We start from the raw sequence: 21,814 nt of genomic DNA, 5'->3' as shown, positions 1-21,814 counted from the left end.
ATTATTTGAGAAGGCCTTTTGCAAAGGGTTTGGATTTTAATTGGTTTCCAAGAGCTGTATTTCTACAGGTACACTCTTTTGACAGATTTAATGTCTGAAAGAAGGTTGCCAGCCTATTGTTTTTGTTTTGTAGGAAGTGCCTTTATTCTAGGTGTTGAAAGCCACCAGAGTTATTTGGAAGTGTTGGGCAGAAATCTTCCAACAAACAAATCAAGCAGTGACAGAAAAGTTGCAACTTGGCAATCCCACCCATGTCACTGGGGACAAAATATTTTGTGGCTTCTGCCACTTTGATGCTACCTTTTTAGCTTCCCCAACAAGTATCACATGGAAAAGGCAGTACTAGATGAGAAAAGTTCTCAGATATTGCTATAAACACCTTCCATGAGTAATGAGAAGTTGCAAGGACACTTAATTCCTTCTGAAGGAGAAAACCCTGAAGATTAACAGCCTTTTTGCATATACAAAAATAAAACAGAGCACAGATGAAGGCAAAGAAGCACTTCTACAAGGCAGCGAATATTCCTGCATCAAAACACCAGACAGCAAGACCTATGATCCACAAAGCTTCAGCAAACCAGCAGCTGTCTATGTCTCTTTCTACGTCTTCCTTCAAATTTCAGAACTGCTGTTATATTCCTAGCAGCTCAAAAGGGTAACTTTCTCCAAGGTCTCATGTAGATAGCTATCCCCTAACAGTTAACACCCAGTGAAGAACACTCACTTGCCAGTCCTGGTTTGGGAAATATCTGGAGATTTTTGGGGTAGAACCTGAGAAGGTTGGGGTTTGGAGAGTGGAGGGACTTGGGATATAATGTCATCGAGTCCACCTTCCAAAGCAGCCATTTTATCCATGGGAACTGATCCTCGTCGTCTGAAGATCAGCTGTAATAACAGGAAATTTCTAGCCACCATGGGGAGGTTGGCAACCCTAGGATAGATCCAGGCTAAATGATCTATTCATGGAAGGGGGAGCAATTTCTGCTGATTCACCCCTCCTGCTGCATACTCCCAACTTGCCAAGCATTTCAGGGAGATTAGAGGGCTGCAATGAGATGAAGAAAGAAGGAAAGTCCTGGTCTGCTGACAGAGGTGTCTTCCATTAGAGGAAATGGAACTCTGTATCCTGCAGTGTTCAGGCAGCAAAGCCGCAATAACACCTTGTAGGACTGTCCCGCCAGTCTGAGAGGATTTACAGCTCAGACCCTGGATGAAAGTTCTAGGTCGTTTTCGCACTCACCTTCCGCCGGTGCGACCCCCCTCTTCACCGCGCAGGATCTGCGCGGATTTCGCACTAAACGCTGCGGAGCAGCCAGAAAAGCCGGAAGCTCGCGGCGCAAAAGCCGCTCAAACTGAAACCGCCAAAAAGCAGTTTGGCGTTTGCGCGGCTTTTGCGACGGGAGCTTCCGGCTTTTCTGGCTGCTCCGCAGCGTTTAGTGCGAAATCCGCGCAGATCCTGCGCGGTGAAGAGGGGGGTCGCACCGGCGGAAGGTGAGTGCGAAAACGACCCTAGAGAAATACTTCTGACATTTTTTGTTTGTTTTAGTTTGCTCTGAAATTGTTTTACAGTATATGCTGAAAAAATGTAAAGACCTCTTCCAACTTGATGCTTGAGCCCCCCAAAACATCTGTATCTGGCTCACATCTGGAATGTACATAAATCCTTCCTATGTCACAGTAGGTAACTCAGAACAGGGTCTGTAGACAGCCATTCGCCTGTTGTAAAAATTGCCTCTGGGTGAGTAGGATAGGGAAACTGTTACAAACTGGAAGCAAACTCTCACAAAGAAGGGAAGTCTTTCTTCCCTCATCTCACAAAGGACCTCATATGTAAGTCACTCACACACAGGAAAGGCTGTGTGGACAGGAGCCCTAGACACAAACAACAGATGCTCAGACTTGCTAGGCTTATTTTCTAACACTGAGTGCAGTGAGCATGAACCTCCATGATCAGGCTTCTGTTAACCTACATACACTTTCTCTGCCATGAAACCAAGCCAATTATTCACTTAAACTCATTAAAGGCTCAGAAAAACAGGCAACTGAAATTCACCCCCCATTAATGTTTGCTATTGCCAACAAAACAACTCTGTGAATCAAGTGATTCAACATTTCCTGTTTGAAGGAGTGAAGGACTGAGCCTGATCGATGAGGTAATGCTCATTCTGAATCGAGGGGCTGAGGCCTCCTATTATAAAGCCCTTAAAACAAAAGATGTTTCAATCTGCCCAGTTAGTTCAGCAGGAGTATGAAGAATTCTTGGACCGTATTTAGCTGTTTCAACTATCCTCTCTGGGACTTTGGGATGGTTTGGCCTAGTTCTCACAAACTGTGAATTTGGATTGTACCACTTCAGACTGCAGATGAGGACTCATGGGAATGAATGCACCTCCCATCCATACCACACAGTCCTCTGTGTAAAGAAACTAGATGTCAAGGGCCAAGTGCATAGATGCAGTTTCACACGGCAAGCCTCCATCATGGGCATGCTCACCTACTGTCTGAAGTGAAATACCTTCTAAGTCCACTGAAGTCAATGAGATTAATATAGCTGTAACTGTTTGGGGTTCCTCTGCAAAATCACATGTTAAGCATACAAAAACCCTCACCCCAGCCATCTAAACAAACCCTCTTTGAGTATAAATTCAAATTAATGCAAAATATGGATACATCAGGAACTTCCGCAAAACCCTAACTAAAATGAGCAGGAGTTGCTCTAATTCAGCTCTGTAAAGAGAAAATGACTTGCCATTGCCATATTCTTAAAAAAGATGTTACATGGTTCTGAGCGACTGCTACATCTACATGTTTTAGGGGCTGTTAGTACCCATTGCCAGTCTACAAAAGTTGTTGTCTAAAAGTTGCAGCTCTGACAAGCAGCTGGGATTGGAAGCAGTATAAACATTTGCGTCATATACCCACTGTATTGTCCAAACATGCTTTCTGGACTCAGCAGTTGTCAAAAGCAAATCTCAAAGAGTCTGCAGCTGTGTATTTGGGCAGATGGCTGTATAAACTGAATGCTTCAAGCTATATATGTTCCTGTCTCGCTTTCTCTGTCAAAAGATAGATAGGTAATATAATAATGCAGTGTTGTGTGTGTGTGTATTTACCTTGATAAGATTATTGCTTTTAAGATACAATTTAGGCAAAAGAACTTAAGGTACTCCCAGTTTATAGTAGTTTACAGATTAGATTACTAAGAAAAAGCACTCCAGTCATTTTCCTATAACCTAATACTCCTAATCTTAAAAATAGCAATCAATCCAAAATCCAAAATTCTCAACACTGGCTAATTTGCACCCTTAATAAGCTACAGCATTAGTTTCAGAACCACCCCTCCTTTTTTGTTATTAATAGTTCATTGTGATTTTTGGAAAAAAAATACTAAAAGCATCGTCCCCGTTATCTACAATGTTTGCAGCTGGTATCACAGTTTTCTGGAAGTGACATTTCCAAGAGCATAACAAATCAGCCAAGCAATCAGGCCTCAACAGCTTAGAATTCTTAACTTCAAGGAACAGGTCATATAGAAACTAAGTAAGAAACATGCACTCTCCCCTAACCCTGCCTGATAAAGGCAACATCCAGCGAATAAATCTCTGTGAAACAGTAATGGGAGCAGAGAAGAGAGACGTGGTCAAGATGGACAATGAAGCAGTTTAAAACCTCCTTCTGATTTGTGGTGAAATGTTCCCAGGATTACGTAATTCCAAAGGCTGCAGTCCCATGGCATAATATTGGGGTTTGCACTCTTTGTACAGGCACAAAGGCTATGGGGGACTGTTTAGTGACCAGCAGGAGGCATGTGGAGAAACAAACTGGGAGGGGTCACCTCAGAGCCAGCCAATGCTATACAAACACAGATTACCATTGCTAGGAGAAGGACAATAAGCAGCAAGAATCCTACCTAAGCAATAGAGCTTCTGCAGGCCAAAAGGCATACTGGACATTTCCTACAGGCAGGGAGAGTCTGTTGGTAGGTACTCAAAGCCCCTGAGCATACTGAAGGAGCTCTTTTAGACAGGGCCTTTTTTTGGTATAAAAAGTCCAGCAGGAACTCATTTGCATATTAAGCCACACCCCCTGACATCACCATTGTTCTGCAAAGGGGTATTTTGGTAGAAAAAGCCCAGCAAGAACTCATTTGCATATTAGGCCACATCCCCTGATGCCAGCCAGGCGGAACTGGGTTCCTGTGTGTTCTTACTCAAAAAAAAGCCCTGCTTCTAGACATCTTTACACGCCAAGGAGAAGGACTCCATCTTAACTCCAAGAAATGGCTATGAGGGCATGGTACTAAACTACTTACTGAAACCAAGCTAATGGATTATTTGTTTCTAAAGGCTTGCAACTCCATGAACATAAGAAGAGCCATGCTAGACCCGACCAAAGCCTCATTAAGTCCAACATTCTGTTCAGAAAGTGGCCAGCCAGCTGTCTCTAGAAAACCCACCAGCAAGATGATTGCAACAGTGTCCTTCTGCCTGTGCTCCCCAGCAACTGATATGAACAGGCATACTGCCTCTGGAACTGAAGGCAGTAAACAGCTATCATGACCAACAGCCAGCCGCTGTGACTAGTAGCCCCTGGTAGCCCCATCCATTATGAATTTGTCCACTCCCTTTAAGGCCTTCTAAGCTTATATTTATTTATATTTATATATTCAACCTGATGAATTGCCCCATCCTGGCCAGTGCCAGGCTCTGGGTGATATACAACAGGAAATAAATACATACAATTAAAATCAATAAAACCAGTTAGCTAAAACAAATTCTATACCCTGACAGTGTCCTATTAAAATTCACCTAGTGCAGATTTCTGGATGCTGCAACTCAGGGCGGGGGGGAGGCTAAGGGGCAGAGGAGAGAGGGGTCAGTGTGGCAACTGTCACTGTCCTTAATCAAAAGCCTGGTGGACCATTTCTGCCTTACAGGCCCTGCAGAACTATAAAAGATCTTGCAGGCCTTGAGGTCCTCTGGCAGAGAGTTCCAGTAGGTTGGGGCTAGGACTGAAAAGGTCCTGGTCCTTGTCAAGGACAGCTGGACATCTTTAGGTCCAGGGATCACCAGAGAATTTCAACCAGTGGAGCAGAATGCTCTTCCAGGGATATAGCAAGGGAGGCGGTCTCATAAATATGTCAGTCTCAGATCACTGAGGTCATAACCATAACCTTGAATCTGACTCAGTACTCAACCAGAAGCTAGTGTAGCTGGCATAGCACAGGTTGAATGTGCGCTGTCCATGGTGTTCCTGTCAGGATTTGCACTGCCACATTCAGGACCTGTTGGAGCTTCTGGGTCAGACTCAAGGGTAGGCCAGCGAAGAGCGAGTTACAGTAGTCTAATCTGAAGGTGACGCCACCTTGGCTATACGCACGGCCTGGGCCTCATAAGAACATAAGAGAAGCTATGTTGGATCAGGTTAATGGCCCATCCGGTCCAACACTCTGTGTCACAGTGGCCAAAAAACTCAGCTGCCATTAGGAGGTCCATCAGTGGGACCAGGACACTAGAAGCCCTCCCACTGTTCCTCCACCCCCCCAAGCATCAAGAATATGATGATGATATTGGATTTATATCCTGCCCTCCACTCCAAATCTCAGAGCAGCTCATAATCTCCTTTATCTTCTTCCTCCCGGTACTGGGCCACGGAAACCTCACTACCAGGTCACAAGAAAAGCCAAAGCTAGCCCCACCCCCAGCAATGCATGACCTCTGCTCTGCTTCCTTCCTTCCCCTGTCTCTCTGTTGTGCAGAGAAAAGCTAGCCTTGAAGATTGACACAGGCTGCAAAGCCTGCATTCCATTTGGCTTCCTTCCTTCCCCCATCTTTCTGTTGTGCAGAAAAAAGCTAGCCTTGAAAATTGACACGGGCTGCATAGCCTGAGTTCTGTTTGGCTTCCTTCCTTCCTCCGTCTCTGTCTTGTGCAGAGAGGAGCTCGGCTGCCTCTCCTTCCTTCTTCCCCCCACAAGTGTTTAAGAGAAAATCTGGAGTCCACTGGCACTTTAGACCCATGAAGTGTTCTTCAAGGTATGAGCTTTCATGTGCCTTGCAGTATGCTCTTTTGGGGAGATTTCCCCGGGAGGCCTGGGTGGCAAAGAAGGGTGTGTGTGTGTGTGTGTGTTTCAACCGGGAGGGGCGGGGAGTGGGCATTCCAGTAGCTATTTTTTTTACCAAACAACCCCTGGGCAGAATTGTTTCTGGCTGGGGTCATCTGATGGTGAGAAAGGCTTTTTCCCCCTCCCCTCCCCCTTCTTTCTTTCTTTCCCTGCAAGTGATGCTCTGTCTGTATTCTTGGTGCTGGAAGCGGGGGAAGCAACAGTGGGAGGGCTTCTAGTGCCCTGGCCCCACTGGTGGACATTCTGGTGCTTTGGGGGCATTGTATGAGAGAATTTTGGACTGGATAGTCTACTGGCCTGATCCAACATCTCTTATGTTCTTTCTTTCCATATCTTCTTTTCTTTTCTTTTCCTTCTATTTAATTCTTTCCCTTTCTTTCTTTCCTTCCATTTTTACTGGATGAAACTTTTCTGTTCATCATACTGTTGTTGCAGACACAAGAGCTCTGCCTATGAAAAGTTGGCACCCCCAGTTGTAGCTAGCTGGCCTTTCTATGAGATTTCTGTGTGAGTGAGTGAGTGAGAGTGAGAGGTGTGGGGCAGAAAGAGATTACTGGAGATTACTGCAGTATATCTCAACAGCACTGGAAGTGATGGTACTATGAACTTGGCACCATTTTACTGGTCCTGCTTTTAACAGCTGTCTGACACCAAAATTAAACTCCTCCTGTAGATATTAAAAAGGATGAAAGAAGTTCACTGGCTAAATATCTGCAAAACAGGTTGCTTTTAAAGGCATGGGAAACACAGCCAGTAAAAATCTGCAGGCCCCTCATAAATATCCTTTTTGGGATAACTACAGAAAAGCTTATATGAACTTCATATAACTGGAAATTAATTCATTAATTGCAGTACAATTCTCTGCTACCTTTCACAGCAATTTCCCAGTGTTTCAGCCAAAGAAAAGTATGAAAAATAGCTGTCAAAAGATTTTCTTGAAACCAAGCAAGCTTGGTTATAGCTTGAGTCAGGGTTCCAGTAGTAGCAGCTAAAGAAGGGCCTACTAAATGTTTCAGCATATTTTGAGGTAGAGCAGCTGCCAGGGCCCAGTGTGGACGATACACAGTGCTATCATTCCTGATGGCAATGGCAACAGCACTCCCAACTGCATACACTGGCCATATCTGTTGAGGAAGGGGTGTGTAGGTAGTGCAGACAATTGAACATGGGCATTAGGAGTGCTTATAAGCTGGAGAAGAACACACAAACAGATAGGTGCATGCAGGTGTGGGAGTGGAGAAAGGACCGCCCAATTTCTACCCCCATTTTGGCTCAGCATGAGTTTCAGAGAGATTTTCTGAAAATGAATACTTCAGAAGATGAGGCAGATTTGGGGGAGTGCCCTGGAAGTGACATCACAGGTAAAGGTGGAGTTTTGGTTCAGTGTGCCCTGGAAGTGACATCACTTGGCCCTTGACACCACAGGAAATGACACAATTCCTGTCTTCCGGCTCCACCCCAAAAGTCTCTTGGCTCCACCCCCAAATTTTAAGTGGTCCATGAAGGAGAAATGTAAAAATAACTGGGCCACAGGAAAGAAAAGTTTGGGAAATCCTGCCCTGGTGTATTCATTTTGCCCCTTTTTTATTTTATCATCATAACAAACTAGTGAGGAAGTCAGCCTGGGAAAGAGTGACTGGCCAAATGTCATCCAGTGAGCTTCCATACCAGACTGGAGATTCAAACCTGAGTCTCACAAATCCCAGTCTGACACTCTAACCATGTAAGAAAAGAAACAAAAGGCCAAGCCATGAAGGCGCAGCTGGAAGTGCAATTAAAAATACTCCAGGTGTCTCTGGAAATTCCTTTTCACAACAATTTTTAAACTCCTTTTCATGACACATGTGACTTCTCATTTCACTGAGCTGTGTTTCCATAAGAAGAATTTCAAAACACATTAGAGAATATTTATGGTAAACTTCTAACTACACTTTATTGCTTTTGGTTTAAATTTATCCCAATGTTCGATGCAGCTCCTCCTTCCCTTATGCAGGCTATGTTTCTCAAGTCAAGCACCGTATGAGGCAAGATTGGAGCTGCAGCATATGAGAGTTTTCGGTGCCTTGAAGCATTCTTGCCATGTCCTGATACTTGAAGCATTAAGCTGGAAAAAGCATCAGTGAAACAGGGACATCTGAGTACCATCCTGTCGCACTAAGGATTCATCGTGCATAGCTATGCACTAAGGAGGTTGGTGCATAGCCGCATTTCATGAGGACTTTGCTTCATTAGTTCTAATTCGTGAATATTGTTCTCCTTAATTATTTTGTACTGTGTTTAGTACATAGGTCTCTGTCTCATCCTTCGGATTCCTATTTGAAATAGGGATTTATTTTGAACTTGTTAAAATTTTCTATTGGATGAAAGAGTATGGTTTAGTGATTACATATATTCATGAGAACTCTGTGGGGAAAGGCAGAAGACAAATTTAACAAAATACGTTAACAAAGCCATTATAGACAAACAAGAAAACTAGAACTATTTTTGTGTGCTTATTTGCAAAAGGTGCTGCTGGAAACTCCTAAAACAGAAAGAGAGAGAGAGAGAGGAAGCAAGACTTTCCATTTCTAAGGCTAAATTTGGCTTCTGTTTACAAAATCGTACATTTCCCCCCTTGGGATCAAATTCAGAGCTCTAAAATCTCAGTATAAGGTGAATGCTAGCTGCGTATTTAGAGAAAACCAGCAATTCCATCCCTCTGGAATTTTAGAAATCTCTTTTAGCTGAAAACTACCAACTGCATAAACAGCCACTGATGTTTGCTCACTTAATTCCAGCAATCAAAGAAACAGCTCTTGTATTGCCAGTGGTGAAATCTTACCTTGCAACTAAACAAATGCAAAGTTTCCACTTGTAATTATTAACCAATGCAATCAAACTTGTAAACTCAGAAGTAAATAAAACTGAGTCCAATGGGACTTACTCTCAAGTAAGTGTATTTGGACTGCATTGTAAATAGCTCACTAGCAGTAGAAGACCAATGACCTATTGGTAGTTCCTCTTCTCGTCCAAAAGAGCAAAGGAAAAAATTGCTACTGCAGTTCAGTTTCCAAGGTAATCTCAGTGTTCACTGGGGGAAAATTATGTTTCTAGCCCTTTTGACTGCAAAGATATGTTTGGAATGCAGGCAATGTTTCTTTGAAATGACAGAGGGAAGATGAGTGGACATGCCAGATGGGGATATGCATCTAGGGACATTAGTCATAAGGCATGACTAAATCTGGATCCATGCCAGTGAATTTTAAGCTTTTCACTTGCTTCTTTCTCCAATCAGCTTTCCAAACCTAGTTCTGCAGCCATGGAGGAGAGAAGATTCCAGACCATTCCTATTTAAAAATGTTGGGGTGAGGGAGGGAATCCCAATATGGCCAGCAGTTTGTTCATTAGACTTTCATGTACCACTATAGGAAATCCATTAAAATGAATAGCCCTTGCTTCTATATAAAGAGTTAAGAACTAAAACATACACTCAAAGAAGGGACCCATCAAGGTTTTTATGTGTGCCCAGCATGGCTACTCTATTTGTTTTCTAGCCCAAGTTCTTGACTGCCTCAGAGAACATCCCCAATGTGTGTTCATATTTTGAGAGTAGACTGTTGGTTGACACAGAGTAAAATGAGAGATATTTTAGAACAATGGGCCCTTCCGTAGGCACAGAACTCTTTTCGTGGCTCTTTGAATCCTAGCCAAAGATTTGCAATTTATCTCATTAGATATATCAGAAACTGAGAAGAGATGCTTACTGTTTGTTTTGGTGCTTTGAATTCTTTACTATCTATATTTGGTATTAGTAGAATATCCAGTGAAACATGTTGTCCAGTTCTAAGGATCATTTTCCTATCCAAAAAAGGACAGTGTCTTTTGAATAAGCTAAAAGTCATAGAAAAACAGTACTTTATCTAGCTTTTCAGCATAAATAATGATCCTACAAAACAAAAATGCATCCTAGCTTTTAATGCATATAGAGGAATAGCTCAGACTTTGAGCAATATCAGACATTGCTGAATGAAGAATGCTTAGAATAGTCTAATAATTAGACTAATGGAAAAGATAGTCTCTTATGCTAGAATAATTCCTGAAAATACAATACGACTACTCTTCTGAAAATAAGTCTTTATGGCTTGCATCCTTCAATCACATTCAGTTCTAATTCATTCCCTGGAGGTTTGCCAGAAGTCATTTAGACTCAGTCTTGTGACCCATTTGAAAACTGAATGCTGTTCCAATAATATTCTTTGTATAACTGGGTGGAAGGAGATAATAACGAATAGCATTCTCTGCTTCCTGGGGCAATCCTTAACTACAAATGACCACTTCTGTATTATGATATTTGACACATCAAAAAAAATCAGTTATTTATTTATGCTCTGCTTTCCTCCCCAGCAGAAACCTAAAGTGGCTTACAGCATCATTCTCCCTTCCTCCATTTTATCCTCACAACTACCACCATGTTAGGCAGGTTAGGCAGTGAGTATAACTGGCCCAAGGTCACCCAATGTGCTTCTATGACAGACTAGGAACCTGAACCTGGATCTCCCAGATCCTTGTCTGACACTTTAACCATTACACAGTGCTGGCTCTCCAGAATACCTTTCTCGTGTTTTCTGTTTTGCAGCCAACAAGACAATGGCTCAGTTTGGACACTGCAAAACACTATGGCTTACTCCAACGATTCCCAACCTTTTTGAGCCTGTGGGTATCTTTGGAATTTTGGCACAGGGTGGTGGGCACAGTGACAAAATATCTGCCACAAAGTGCTTGCAAAAGGAAGTGAAGTCAGCCACAAAATGGCTGCTTCCAGTCACACAGTGAGGCTCCTTGGGCTGTGCTTGTAGCTGCTGCCAAAGTAACATTTTTAAAAATTTGCACAGCCAATCAAATCTCCAATGGCCAATCAGAAACCCTGTGGGGCAAAAGTCTCACCTGTTTCTAAAAACACTTGGCAAACACCAGGAAAAGTGTCGGTGGGCACCATAAAGCCCAGATGCAACACGTTGGGGACTCCTGGTTTAATCAAACCATCTACGGTGAATAATCCAAACATGGGTTATTCTACCAACTAGGATACATCAAGCTAGGGTCTGAAACCAGAGTTTGAAGTAGGTTTCATTAATCACAATTAATGTTAACTATGGTTTTACATAACTCACAGAGGCATCCTGGCTTGTTGCCCAGTGCCACACTCGTTGTATTGTAGAACAAAGCACCAAAGGGGTGGGGGGGAGGACAAAGGGATCTGTCATGGAAACCAGGTAAGATTATCATTTGCTAGCTGAATTTCAATTTCCCATGAACCAGTTAAAATCAATCATAGTTTTGCATTACAACTGAACGAAGTCAATTGCTTTTATTTGGATTATTATTTTCAGTGCATATGCAGCCCTCCAGTGAGAGAAATAATGCCCACCCCCTAGACAGGGCAATTTTGGATCCCCCCCCTGCACCAAACTGGGCCCCTGCAGTGTTTTAAAATTGATTTCCCATGGAGAACACACAGCTGCTATGTCTAATGTAATATGTAATTTGGACCTAAGACTTACATTCCTTTTTTTGGAACACATGAGGTTTGAGTTCATACGGTATAAGTAGAATAAAACTAAGTTATACTTGATCACGCCAAGAGGGTCGACATCATCTTCCTCATCCTCTTCTTCTTTTGCACTTTTAACTCCTTGCTCTTTCAGGGACTGGAACTGGGGAATTATGTCAGATGCGCCTTCCTCTCTGAAGAAATCAAAAGCTTCGTTTTCTTCCTCTTCCTTATCAGGAAGGTTTTTATCCCTGAAGTCAACCACATTAGCAGATCTGGTTCCTGCTGGGGCAAAAAAATCATGGAAAATAACAAGTTGATTCAAACAGCCAATTGCTGTTACTGGTGTGTGCTCACTTCACTGGCTGCTGACAGATCTGCAAACAGAATGGGGAAGATGTATTCTTATATTAATAAACAATATTTTTGTGCCACGTAGTAGTCTAATAGTTCCTTCCATTTTCTAGCAATTCAGCTGCAGGATTTCAATGAGGGCCATGTATACACCATAACTTAACTATTTAAAGAAAGAGAGACAGATGGACAATCAGCTCTCTGCCTTGACACAGAGAGATTTTATGCTATCAGTCTGCACACAATATTTTTTTTAAAGAAGCTCTAAAAGGCAATGTTTTGAACAATGGTGTGCATGCAGCTATTATCAACAAATTCCAAACCTGATTCGAGCCTTCAAATTCTGCTAATAACTAGACATTAACTTCTTTTTGATTTAAGGCCAAAAGTGCATCACATGACATTTAAGCTGTGTATAACTACCCTAAGCAGCTGCTTAGATCTAGCACTGCTAATCTAACTATATCAAGAACCAGCTGTCCCTGTTCTGTGACTCTATAATCATGTTGTAGATGTGTGGTGCTTGGTGAAGAGCACAAACATTCTGAGAATGTCAGCTTTCACTTAGAAAAAGGAATTTGTAGCTCACTGGGTAGGTAATGTCTAGCAACGCCCCAAAAGCCCCAAAGACCAAGGTAGAGCAGAAGGGAAGCTAAGCATGATTTCTTGTAGTCCAGGCAGTATTTCTGTTTTGAATATGTTATTAGAAAATAAGCACACACAAATTGGTTTAAATTGCAAATGATGCCAGAATTAGCACTTCATTGTACAGAAATGTGGTTACCTAGCTGTAGAATTTTGATTTTTATTATTAATTTCCCAGAACATATATCAATAACTTAAGATAATGCTTCTCTTAGTAACAAGCTCTCTTACAAGTGAGCCTTACATTTAAATCAAGTACTACAGATTTCTAAGATCTGAATACTGGATTTATAGAAAAGAAGTTGACAGTATTGTACATCACATTTTCAAACTTTTTTAAAAAGAGGATGCCTTTGGAGTCCAATTTAACCCCAGGATCAAGTAAAACCCCCCAAAGCGATGCATATAAACCTACATAAAAATATATCAAATGAAGGGTTTGTCAATCAACAGACAATTTACTTTGATTCTGAATACATTTAATTTATAGTAAAAGCAATTACCTCTAAGTAAAACTACTCTGAGCTGGTCTAGATATTAATTTACTGTACTGTTTTGAACCTCTGCAGCAATTTTCCTTCCCCATGAGCTTATTCATTTATTAGAGTTCACTGTGTCCACTGAGACTATCATAGAGAGTTTCCTGCCCCCCAAGCATCAAGCACCAGTGGCATGGTGATGGGAAAATTCACCAAAATTGTTTCAAATCAGACAGTAAATTCTGCTGGGCCCTGCATGTCATGGTAGGAAGTGGAAATTTGCTTCAAGGATTCTGATCCCATAGGCACAGTGAGTAAAATGTAAGATGAGCTAAAATGTTCTTGAGACACGTCAAATGTAGGAAAGCTTCATTCACAATTTCACAACTTCCATAGAATCATAGAGTGGGAAGGAACCTCCAGGGTCATCTAGTCCAACCCCCTGCACAATGCAGGAAACTCACAAATACCTCCCCCTAAATTCACAGGATCTTCATTGCTGTCAGATGGCCATCTAGCCTCTGCTTAAAAACCTCCAAGGAAGGAGAACCCACCACCTCCCGAGGAAGCCTGTTCCACTGAGAAATCGCTCTAACAGTCAGGAAGTTCTTCCTTAGGCTGAGCCAGAAACCCTTTTGATTTAATTTCAACCCACTGGTTCTGGTCCTACCTTCCGGGGCCACAGAAAATAAATCCACACCATTCTCTATATGACAGCCCTTCAAGTACTTAAAGATGATGATCATATCACCTCTCAGCTGCCTCCTCTCCAGGCTAAACATCCCCAGCTCCTTCAACCTTTCCTCATAGGACTTGGTCTCCAGACCCCTCACCATCTTCGTCGTCCTCCTCTGGACCTGTTCCAGCTTGTCTTTTAGAACCCTTGGATGCAATTCATCTGGCCCTGAGGACTTCGTTTCATTTAAAGAAACTAGGTGTTTATGTTCTACCCCTATGCTGATCCTGAGTTGGAACTTCATACCCTCTTTATATGCTCTGTTTTTGCCATGTTGAGCACTGTTCCCCTCAGAAGAGAAGACTGAGGAAAAGTAGGAATTGAGCAGTTCCGCCCTCTCTTCATTACCTGTTACAATTTCACTTTCTTGCCCTCCCAATGAGCCTACCATGTCCTTGCTCTTTTTCTTATTCTGAACATAAGAAGAACCCTTTTTTGTTGTTTTTAGCATCTTCGGCCAGCCTAAGCTCATACGGAGCTTTAGCTTTCTTAACTTTTTCTCTACAAGCATTGGTGATTTGTTTATATTCATCCTTGGTTATAAGGCCCTCCTTCCAATTCCTAAAGGAGTCTTTTTTTATTTCTCAAGTCTTTAGAGAGCCATTTATGGAGCCAACTTGGCTTCTTTAGGCTTCTGCCATTTTTTCTTCTCATAGTAATTGTCTGTGATTGCGCTTTCAGTATTTCGCTTTTAAGAAACTCCCACCTCTCCTGAACCTCCTTCCTCCTAAGTATTTCTGACCATGGGATTTTACCCAGCATAGTTCTAAGTTTACTGAAGTTTGCCTTTCTGAAGTCCAACCTATAAGTCTGACCATGTATAGCTTTTCCCTTCCCTAAGACTGTAAATTCCAAAATCACATGGTCACTACTGCCCAGGGTGCCCACTATTTTCACTTCTTCAATCAATTCTTCCTTGTTGGTGAGAATCCAATCCAAGATAGCAGATCCCCTTGTTTCCGTCTTCACTTTCTGGAAAAGGAAGTTGTCAGCAAGACAAGTCAGGAATCTATTTGACTTTTCATTTTTAGCAGAGTTGGACTTCCAACAGATGTCTGGGTAACTGAAATCTCCCATGATCACGGAACTCTTCTCTTGGAGAACTTTGCTACCTGCTGTAGAACTTTATTATAATATGTACCACCAGTCCTTAACATAATAGCAGTAGAACTCAACCTTAAAAGATTTTGGAAGAACACTGTTTATTTTGCAATCATTTTGAACCTGTAAGGTTTGAACTATTCTGTATTGAAGAAATTTCCTTCCGTTATTAAGGAGAACATCACCGAATATTAAGGAGAACATCACCGACGGTCTACCTCTTCATGCTGTCGTGATCCTAGGAACTCTTAGAATGGCTAACCACCATTTAGATCGCTGCCTGAAACCTTGATACTAGTATAAGTAAATGTTTTTAGAAATTGTTTTTATGTTTTATGTTTTTATTGTTGTTTTATTTTATTTGGTCACACAATGTAACTGTGACCTTAAATTTGTGAACCGCCCTGAGCCTGCCTTGGCGGGGACGGCGGGATATAAATCAAAGAAATTAAAAATAATAATTTTGGAATTACCTAAGAATTCCAGTAACTCAGGGCTTGTTGCTAGATCTGCTTCCTTGGAAATGGATCTCATGATCTCATTGAACATAGCTCTTCGCTCTCGAATGTCAGATTCCCCAACAAACAACACTTTCCTTGGCAATGAAGGCAGAGATGCTTGCGGATACCGTGAAACCAGTTTCTGATAAAATTCCTCAATCTCGCTGTATTTCTTTGAGACCTACAATGAAATAAATATTCTTTATTAAATGGCAAATGTGGAGAAGCATGTAAAGAAGAACACAATTCCTCATGATTTCGGAAGCAAAATTTAGTAGCTCTGTGGTCCCAGCAAAGGCAAAGATCAGAACTTCTACCCCCAACTGCAGGCTGATATTCCCATATGAACATACGAAGCAGCCTTATACTGAATCAGACACTTGGTTGATCGGACAATAATGTCTACTCAGATTAGCAGCAGCTCTCTAGGGTTTCAGGCAGAGGTCTATCACATCATCTATTACCTGATTTCCAACATGGTCCAGAGACTAAAGAGAAAGGCTTTTATATATATATATATAGAAAAAGCCCAGCAGGAACTCATTTGCATATTAGGCCACACACCCTGATGCCAAGCCAGCCGGAACTGTGTGTTCCTGCTCAAAAAAAGCCCCGAGTAGGTTTATTAACTGCAATTAGTCTTCACAATAGTTTGCATGATGTACAAATGCAGACATCCTGGTTTAATCTGGGACTGCTCCCTGACAGCACCCTTACCACAACACCAGTAGGGGTCTCTGTGGGGAAAAGTATTAAGGCAATGAAATCACACTTCTTGGTCCTGGAACCAAAAGGTGGGGTATAAATGTTGTAAATAAATAAATTTCAATGATTGCCTGTGAGCTAGATCATGATTTTACAAGCTAACCCTTATATTTTAAATAAACTAGAGTTTTCTATAAAGTCTGAATTAAGCTTCAAGACTCTCTTATACCATAATGCCTGTACGTTAGGGGATCAGACTTTAGACCCGTAAGATCTTGGTTCAAATTGCTGTTCAATCATGAGACTTTGGACAAATCATAAGAATATTTTAAGACCCTGATAGTTTAGACCAAGACTCCACCTTTTCCAGCATTCTGCTTTCACTGGAAGATCACCATGCACTTTCAAGACGTCGCCTCTTCCAAGTTAGGCATAAAGACAGCTGCCTCCCCTGCTAATTCTCAGTGCCTGATATTCAAAAGAAGACATATATGACAGAGCACTTTTTGAGAAACAGAGAACAAGTCCAAGGTGTAATTGAAGGGTAATTGGATTGAAGAAAGGGAAGCATCTGAACACAATTATATAAAGTGAATTAAAGAGGGCGGGAAAGGGTGGAGATCTATGCAGGGACTAGTTCAAAGATATAATTGAAGGAAAATTGCATGGAAGAAGAGCAAGAGGAAGTCCCAAAATACAATTATATAAGGCAAATTAAAGTGGAGGGGGGATGGAGGAGACATATACAGACCTGCAAAGGCTTGCCTGAAATAAAAGTACGGAGAGCTGTCAAGACCAACTTAGAAGACTGAAAGAGAGTCTACCCTTGCAAAAATTAATGTGCTCAATGAGGGACCCAAATGCAGATTCTGGAACCCAGGCACCTCAAGCTCTATGGAGGCAGCAGCATAGGTTCAAAAAGACGGGAAGGGGAGGCCTTAAATGCATGATCCCACCTTATACTGTCAGACCTGTGGTCCACAAGGTCAGGATTGTCTGCTCTGATGATAGTGGCTCTCCAGGGCCTCAGACAGAAGACTTTCATTTGGTGGCTGATCCTTTTACTTAGAATCATAGAGTTGGAAGGGACCTCTCCAGGGTCATCTAGTCCAACCCCCTGCACAATGCAGGAAACTCACAAACACCTCCCCCTAAATTCACAGGATCTTCATTGCTGTCAGATGGCCATCTAGCCTTTGTTTAAAAACCTCCAAGGAAGGAGAGCCCACCACCTCCCAAGGAAACCTGTTCCACTGAGAATCGCTCTAACGGTCAGGAAGTTCTTCCTAATGTTGAGCCGGAAACTCTTTTGATTTAATTTCAACCCATTGGTTCTGGTCCTACTTTCCGGGGCCTCAGAAAACAATTCCACACCATTCTCTATATGACAGCCCTTCAAATACTTGAAGATGGTGATCATATTACCTCTCAGCCACCTCCTCTCCAGACTAAACATCCCCTTGGATATGGGTTGATTCTGGGACCTTCTATGCAAAAAGTAGATGCCACACCACTGAGCCAAGGCTCCTCCCCTTTCCTGAAAAACTTGAACCCCAACACTGAGGTCACCAAAAATTCTGACTAGTATAGAAAAATCACTTTTTCTAAACCTTAGATGGTGCTGAGTGGACCTCATGTGATTATCACTCATGCCACTCAAGTCCCTGGGAGAAATTGGAAGATACCAATGTACTAAACAAATAAAACTTAGACCTAGTTTCAAATTCTGCTTGATAGATGCCCTAGATGAGCAAACCAAAACTGTATCCATGAAGCTTCCCTAAAAGTGTTTCTATATACCAGTAACCTTTCTAGTAAAGGGGAAAAAAACAAATCAATCAACAGTTCTAAAACTCACAGTGGACATATGTCTACACAAGGGGATGCTAGTGGCTTCCTAAAGAGAAGCAGCAAAGAAGCACAGAAACAAACACTGTCAATTGTAAATGGAAACAACCCTTTTAAAAGAAGTTGACAAATGATGGCATCAACCATAATGCCTGAAGTGCTTCCAGCCAAGAGTCCTGCTCCAATACTAATGCCACAGAACACTGGCACAAAGTCTTGCAGTTGTTATGCTAGACCTGTCTGAGTGCTTACAGAAGAAATTCAAGATTGTATAAGAATATGTGAAAATTCACAACAAGCCACATGGCAGTTCTAGAAAGATTCCACTCAACAGAGCCAGCATGGTGTAGTCATGGTTAAGAGTGTGGGATTCTAATCTAGAGAACCAGCTTGATTCCCCACTCCTCCTCCACGTAGTCTGTAGGGTTACCTTGGGCCAGTCACAGTTCTCTCTCTCAGCCCCATCACAAGGGGCCTGTTGTAGGGAGAGAAAGGAAAATGCAATTGTAAGCTCCTTCAGGTAGAGAAAAGCAGGGTATAAAAACCAACTCACCTTCTTCAGTAGCAACTCACCAATAGGGGTCAGTAAAAGTCCAGGCAGAAGTGATGTCTAATAGACAATGCCAGGTAAAGAGCAGGAGCAAGGGTGAGAAACAGGGAAGATGAGCTGGAAAAAGATATACAATAACAAGAAAACAAAAGAAAGCAACAAGGAGGCTCCAGAAAGTAACATGCAAGATAAGCTTCCTCACCTCAGATACAGAGCATAAATAGGAAGAGGATGTTATGACAAATCACAGAGATAGAACACACTGATGGCCAAGGACCCAACAGGTATGCTGCCAAAACCCCATTCATGTTTTTGGTTGGAGAGCAGGAACACAAACACTCTGTGTAACAGAGCTGAGGGTAAGTAATTGCTAATGTTCTGTGTCATGAGGACATCACTCAGGCTAAAGAGGCCATTTTCTCTGTGATACTGGGCTTTAGCACATATTCATCCTCCAAGGTTTCTACCCACTACCCAGGCTGTGGCCCTAAATGATGATGCACACAACATTTTGATTTCTGTGGAGTGATACCAGATTCGCATTTAATCTTTCACACATGGAAAACAATGCACCCTCCCCATCCGTGTTGCTTTAAAAATAATGGAAACCCATTAACTCCAAATAGAAACATTCAAATAAGCAATCTGTGAATGGAATTATATTCTTTCTCCACGCCTACACAACATGCATCTTAAATGGTGTTTGAGTGCCCTCTGCTGGAATCATCCAACCTGTAGTAGTCAAACATTAAATTAACCTGCATTTCTTGATTTTGCTACATACATTAATTTGGAAAATCACCTGAACCAAATAGGTTTCTAAAGCACCTTCCAAGTTCTCTTATGTCTAAATCTATCAGACTTGGATATGACTGATTTATCTCAGCAATGGTGCATCCATCTACTTTTAACATTACTGTATAGCAACACTGCAACACACTGTTTTGTCAAAGCATATTGCAAGTATTTATCGTCTGGTTTAGGATACTCTAAAGGCCTTTCTGCACAACGGTGTACCCAAATGCACCTTACACTTTCAGTGATACACCCACAAGCATAGAAACAATTCTATAAGTAACAGATAGAAAGGATTACAAAACTGCTGTTTCTCTGTGTACCTCATGGATTTTTGCTTGCCACACTGGATGCGATGCCACTCCAGAGAGTTCTCTGGTCTCCAGGAAATACTTTTTAGGGGAGCACAGGGGGACTAAAACCTGAAGCCCCCTAGTTTGTATGTAGGTATCTGAATAAAGACTTCTGGACCCCAACTCACAACTCTGCTGTGCCATGGAATTCAAAAACACTGAATTGCATGACATTCCCAAATCCCTTACTGGTATAATCTTACTCCAGAATCATATATCTATTAGTCACTCAGTTTATCACCTCTCAGATCATGTGCAGACATAGAAAGTGACAAATTGGAACTTCTCTACCAATGGAAGAGATTTCCCAGTTTTGCAACAACAACAAAAACAACATCAGTACAAATGGTCTTCGCACATCTTCAAAGTCAAGCTGTCAAAAGTCTGTGCATGCAGGAAGAACATACATGAAGCTGCCTTATACTGAATCAGATCATTGGTCTACTGAGGTCACTGTCTTCTACTCAGACTGGCAAAGGCTCTCCAAGGTCTCAAGCAGAAGTCTTTTACATCAGCTAGTACTTGGATCCTTTTAACTGGAGATTCCAGGGACTGAAGCTGAGATCTTCTGCATGCCAAGCAGATGCTGAATCACTGAGCCACACACACACCACTCATACCACCTGTTGTTGCCAGGGTGCCCGCCCTCCAGCCTGGGGTGGTCTATGACATCCTCATACTCAGAGACGCAAAGCCTCCACAGCAGTGCCCTCAGAAACACCAGGGTTAGCATTAATGGTGGGTCTGCCAAGAGCCTTTGCTGGACCTGAGAGAGATGCAGGTTCCAATGACAAGCTGGTTGCAACATTCCTCTGTGCTCCTTCTCTGTCCATCCCACCCCTACCCATTCTTCTATCTCCTCTGGGAAACAAAGGATGAGTAATTGTCATAATCCAAAAATCCCAGTTTCTAATGGGCTAAGAGGCTACCTATTGTCAGGACAAAGTACAAAGACAAAAGGATCCTGCCTCTGGCTCCTCCTCCTCCCTGATAGGATTGAATTATGTTCTGTTACTAATGGCATTTTCTCCCTCTAGCTATCACCTTGGGTGTGGATACACCTATTCTAATGTTTGATTGCATTAACATAGCCAATTTTCCTGCTGCCATGCTATGGAATTTCTAGTACATTCCTCCTCCAAGAAATCACTCCAAAATAGTTCTTTTAAATACCTGTTCAAATCTGCATTTCTCCTCTTCAAGCCAAGCTATCAAGGAACCATTACCTAGGCAGCTCCACCCAGCCGCCACCTTATAGAATTTGCCTTCACATCCTTCTTTTTGACTAACACGTGGGAGAACACGGACCTTGTTTTTGTCAGGACCTCCTGAAACCATCAAGCCTTTTGTCATATTAGTCCATATACATTAACATACCTTCAGGACACATTTTGGGGTACAAACACATCCCATTTTTGCCTGTCCTGCTGACTACTCACAAAGCAGCACCCCTGATCCATGTCAGGTCTTCCTATGTATAGCGCTGGTCATTCTACATGCACCCCTCCTTATCATCCATCTTCAGGCTGAACCATTCTTCAAGATCTGTTATAGTATTACCCCATCTCTCCTTCCTCTATTTCACCTACTCCTTCCTGTGTTTCCATATCTTGTGTGTAAGCCACCCCACTTGCGTGTGCATGTTTGATTTTATTTTTCTTTTATAAATAAAATCCATTTTATCTTATTCATTAGCCTGGTCATTGCCTCTAATAAGAAGGTTTATTAGGATTGGTGGGCCCTTTAAGTCACACAGGAGGGGTGGCAGCTGCTCCTGCATGCCCCTCTCACACAATTTAAATCATGGAGGAGGAGGGAAAGGGGCAGCCCCTGGCCTCTCCAGCTTCCTGCTCTCACCCCTGTGGCCCCCTCCCCATGCCCCCCCCCCGGTGGCCCCTAGCTACAGGGCTGCTGTAGACACCTTTGGAATTCTGACATAGTGTGGTGAGGGCAGCCACAAAATGGCTGCTACAAAACAGCTGACACAAGAGGCAGAGCCAGCCTGAAAATGGCTGCCACAATTTTCACAGTACAGTAGATACATTTAAACAAAACACTGTGAGAACAGTTGACCTTCAGTCACACAGTAAAGATCCT

At 42.3% G+C, this 21,814-nt stretch overlaps 1 protein-coding gene across 2 annotated transcripts in view; it reads right to left on the bottom strand.

Moving 5' to 3' along the window:
- Positions 1-21,814, bottom strand: part of HS1BP3 (HCLS1 binding protein 3) — a 71,788-nt gene that overhangs the window by 41,706 nt on the left and 8,268 nt on the right. Inside the window, exons 3-4 of one of the 2 annotated variants that reach the window (XM_060233476.1) lie at positions 15,440-15,647; positions 11,729-11,936 (exon numbers count right to left, since the gene is read on the bottom strand). In XM_060233476.1, the coding sequence (XP_060089459.1) occupies positions 11,729-11,936; positions 15,440-15,647 (416 nt within the window). The remainder of the gene's footprint in view (positions 1-11,728; positions 11,937-15,439; positions 15,648-21,814) is intronic. The other variant, XM_060233481.1, reaches the window with a different exon arrangement.

Source organism: Heteronotia binoei, chromosome 1 (genome assembly GCF_032191835.1).
Source record: "Heteronotia binoei isolate CCM8104 ecotype False Entrance Well chromosome 1, APGP_CSIRO_Hbin_v1, whole genome shotgun sequence".
NCBI classification, from domain to species: domain Eukaryota; kingdom Metazoa; phylum Chordata; class Lepidosauria; order Squamata; family Gekkonidae; genus Heteronotia; species Heteronotia binoei.
The sequence above is the reverse complement of the archived record's forward strand: the minus strand, read 5'-3'. Positions and strand labels throughout refer to the sequence as shown.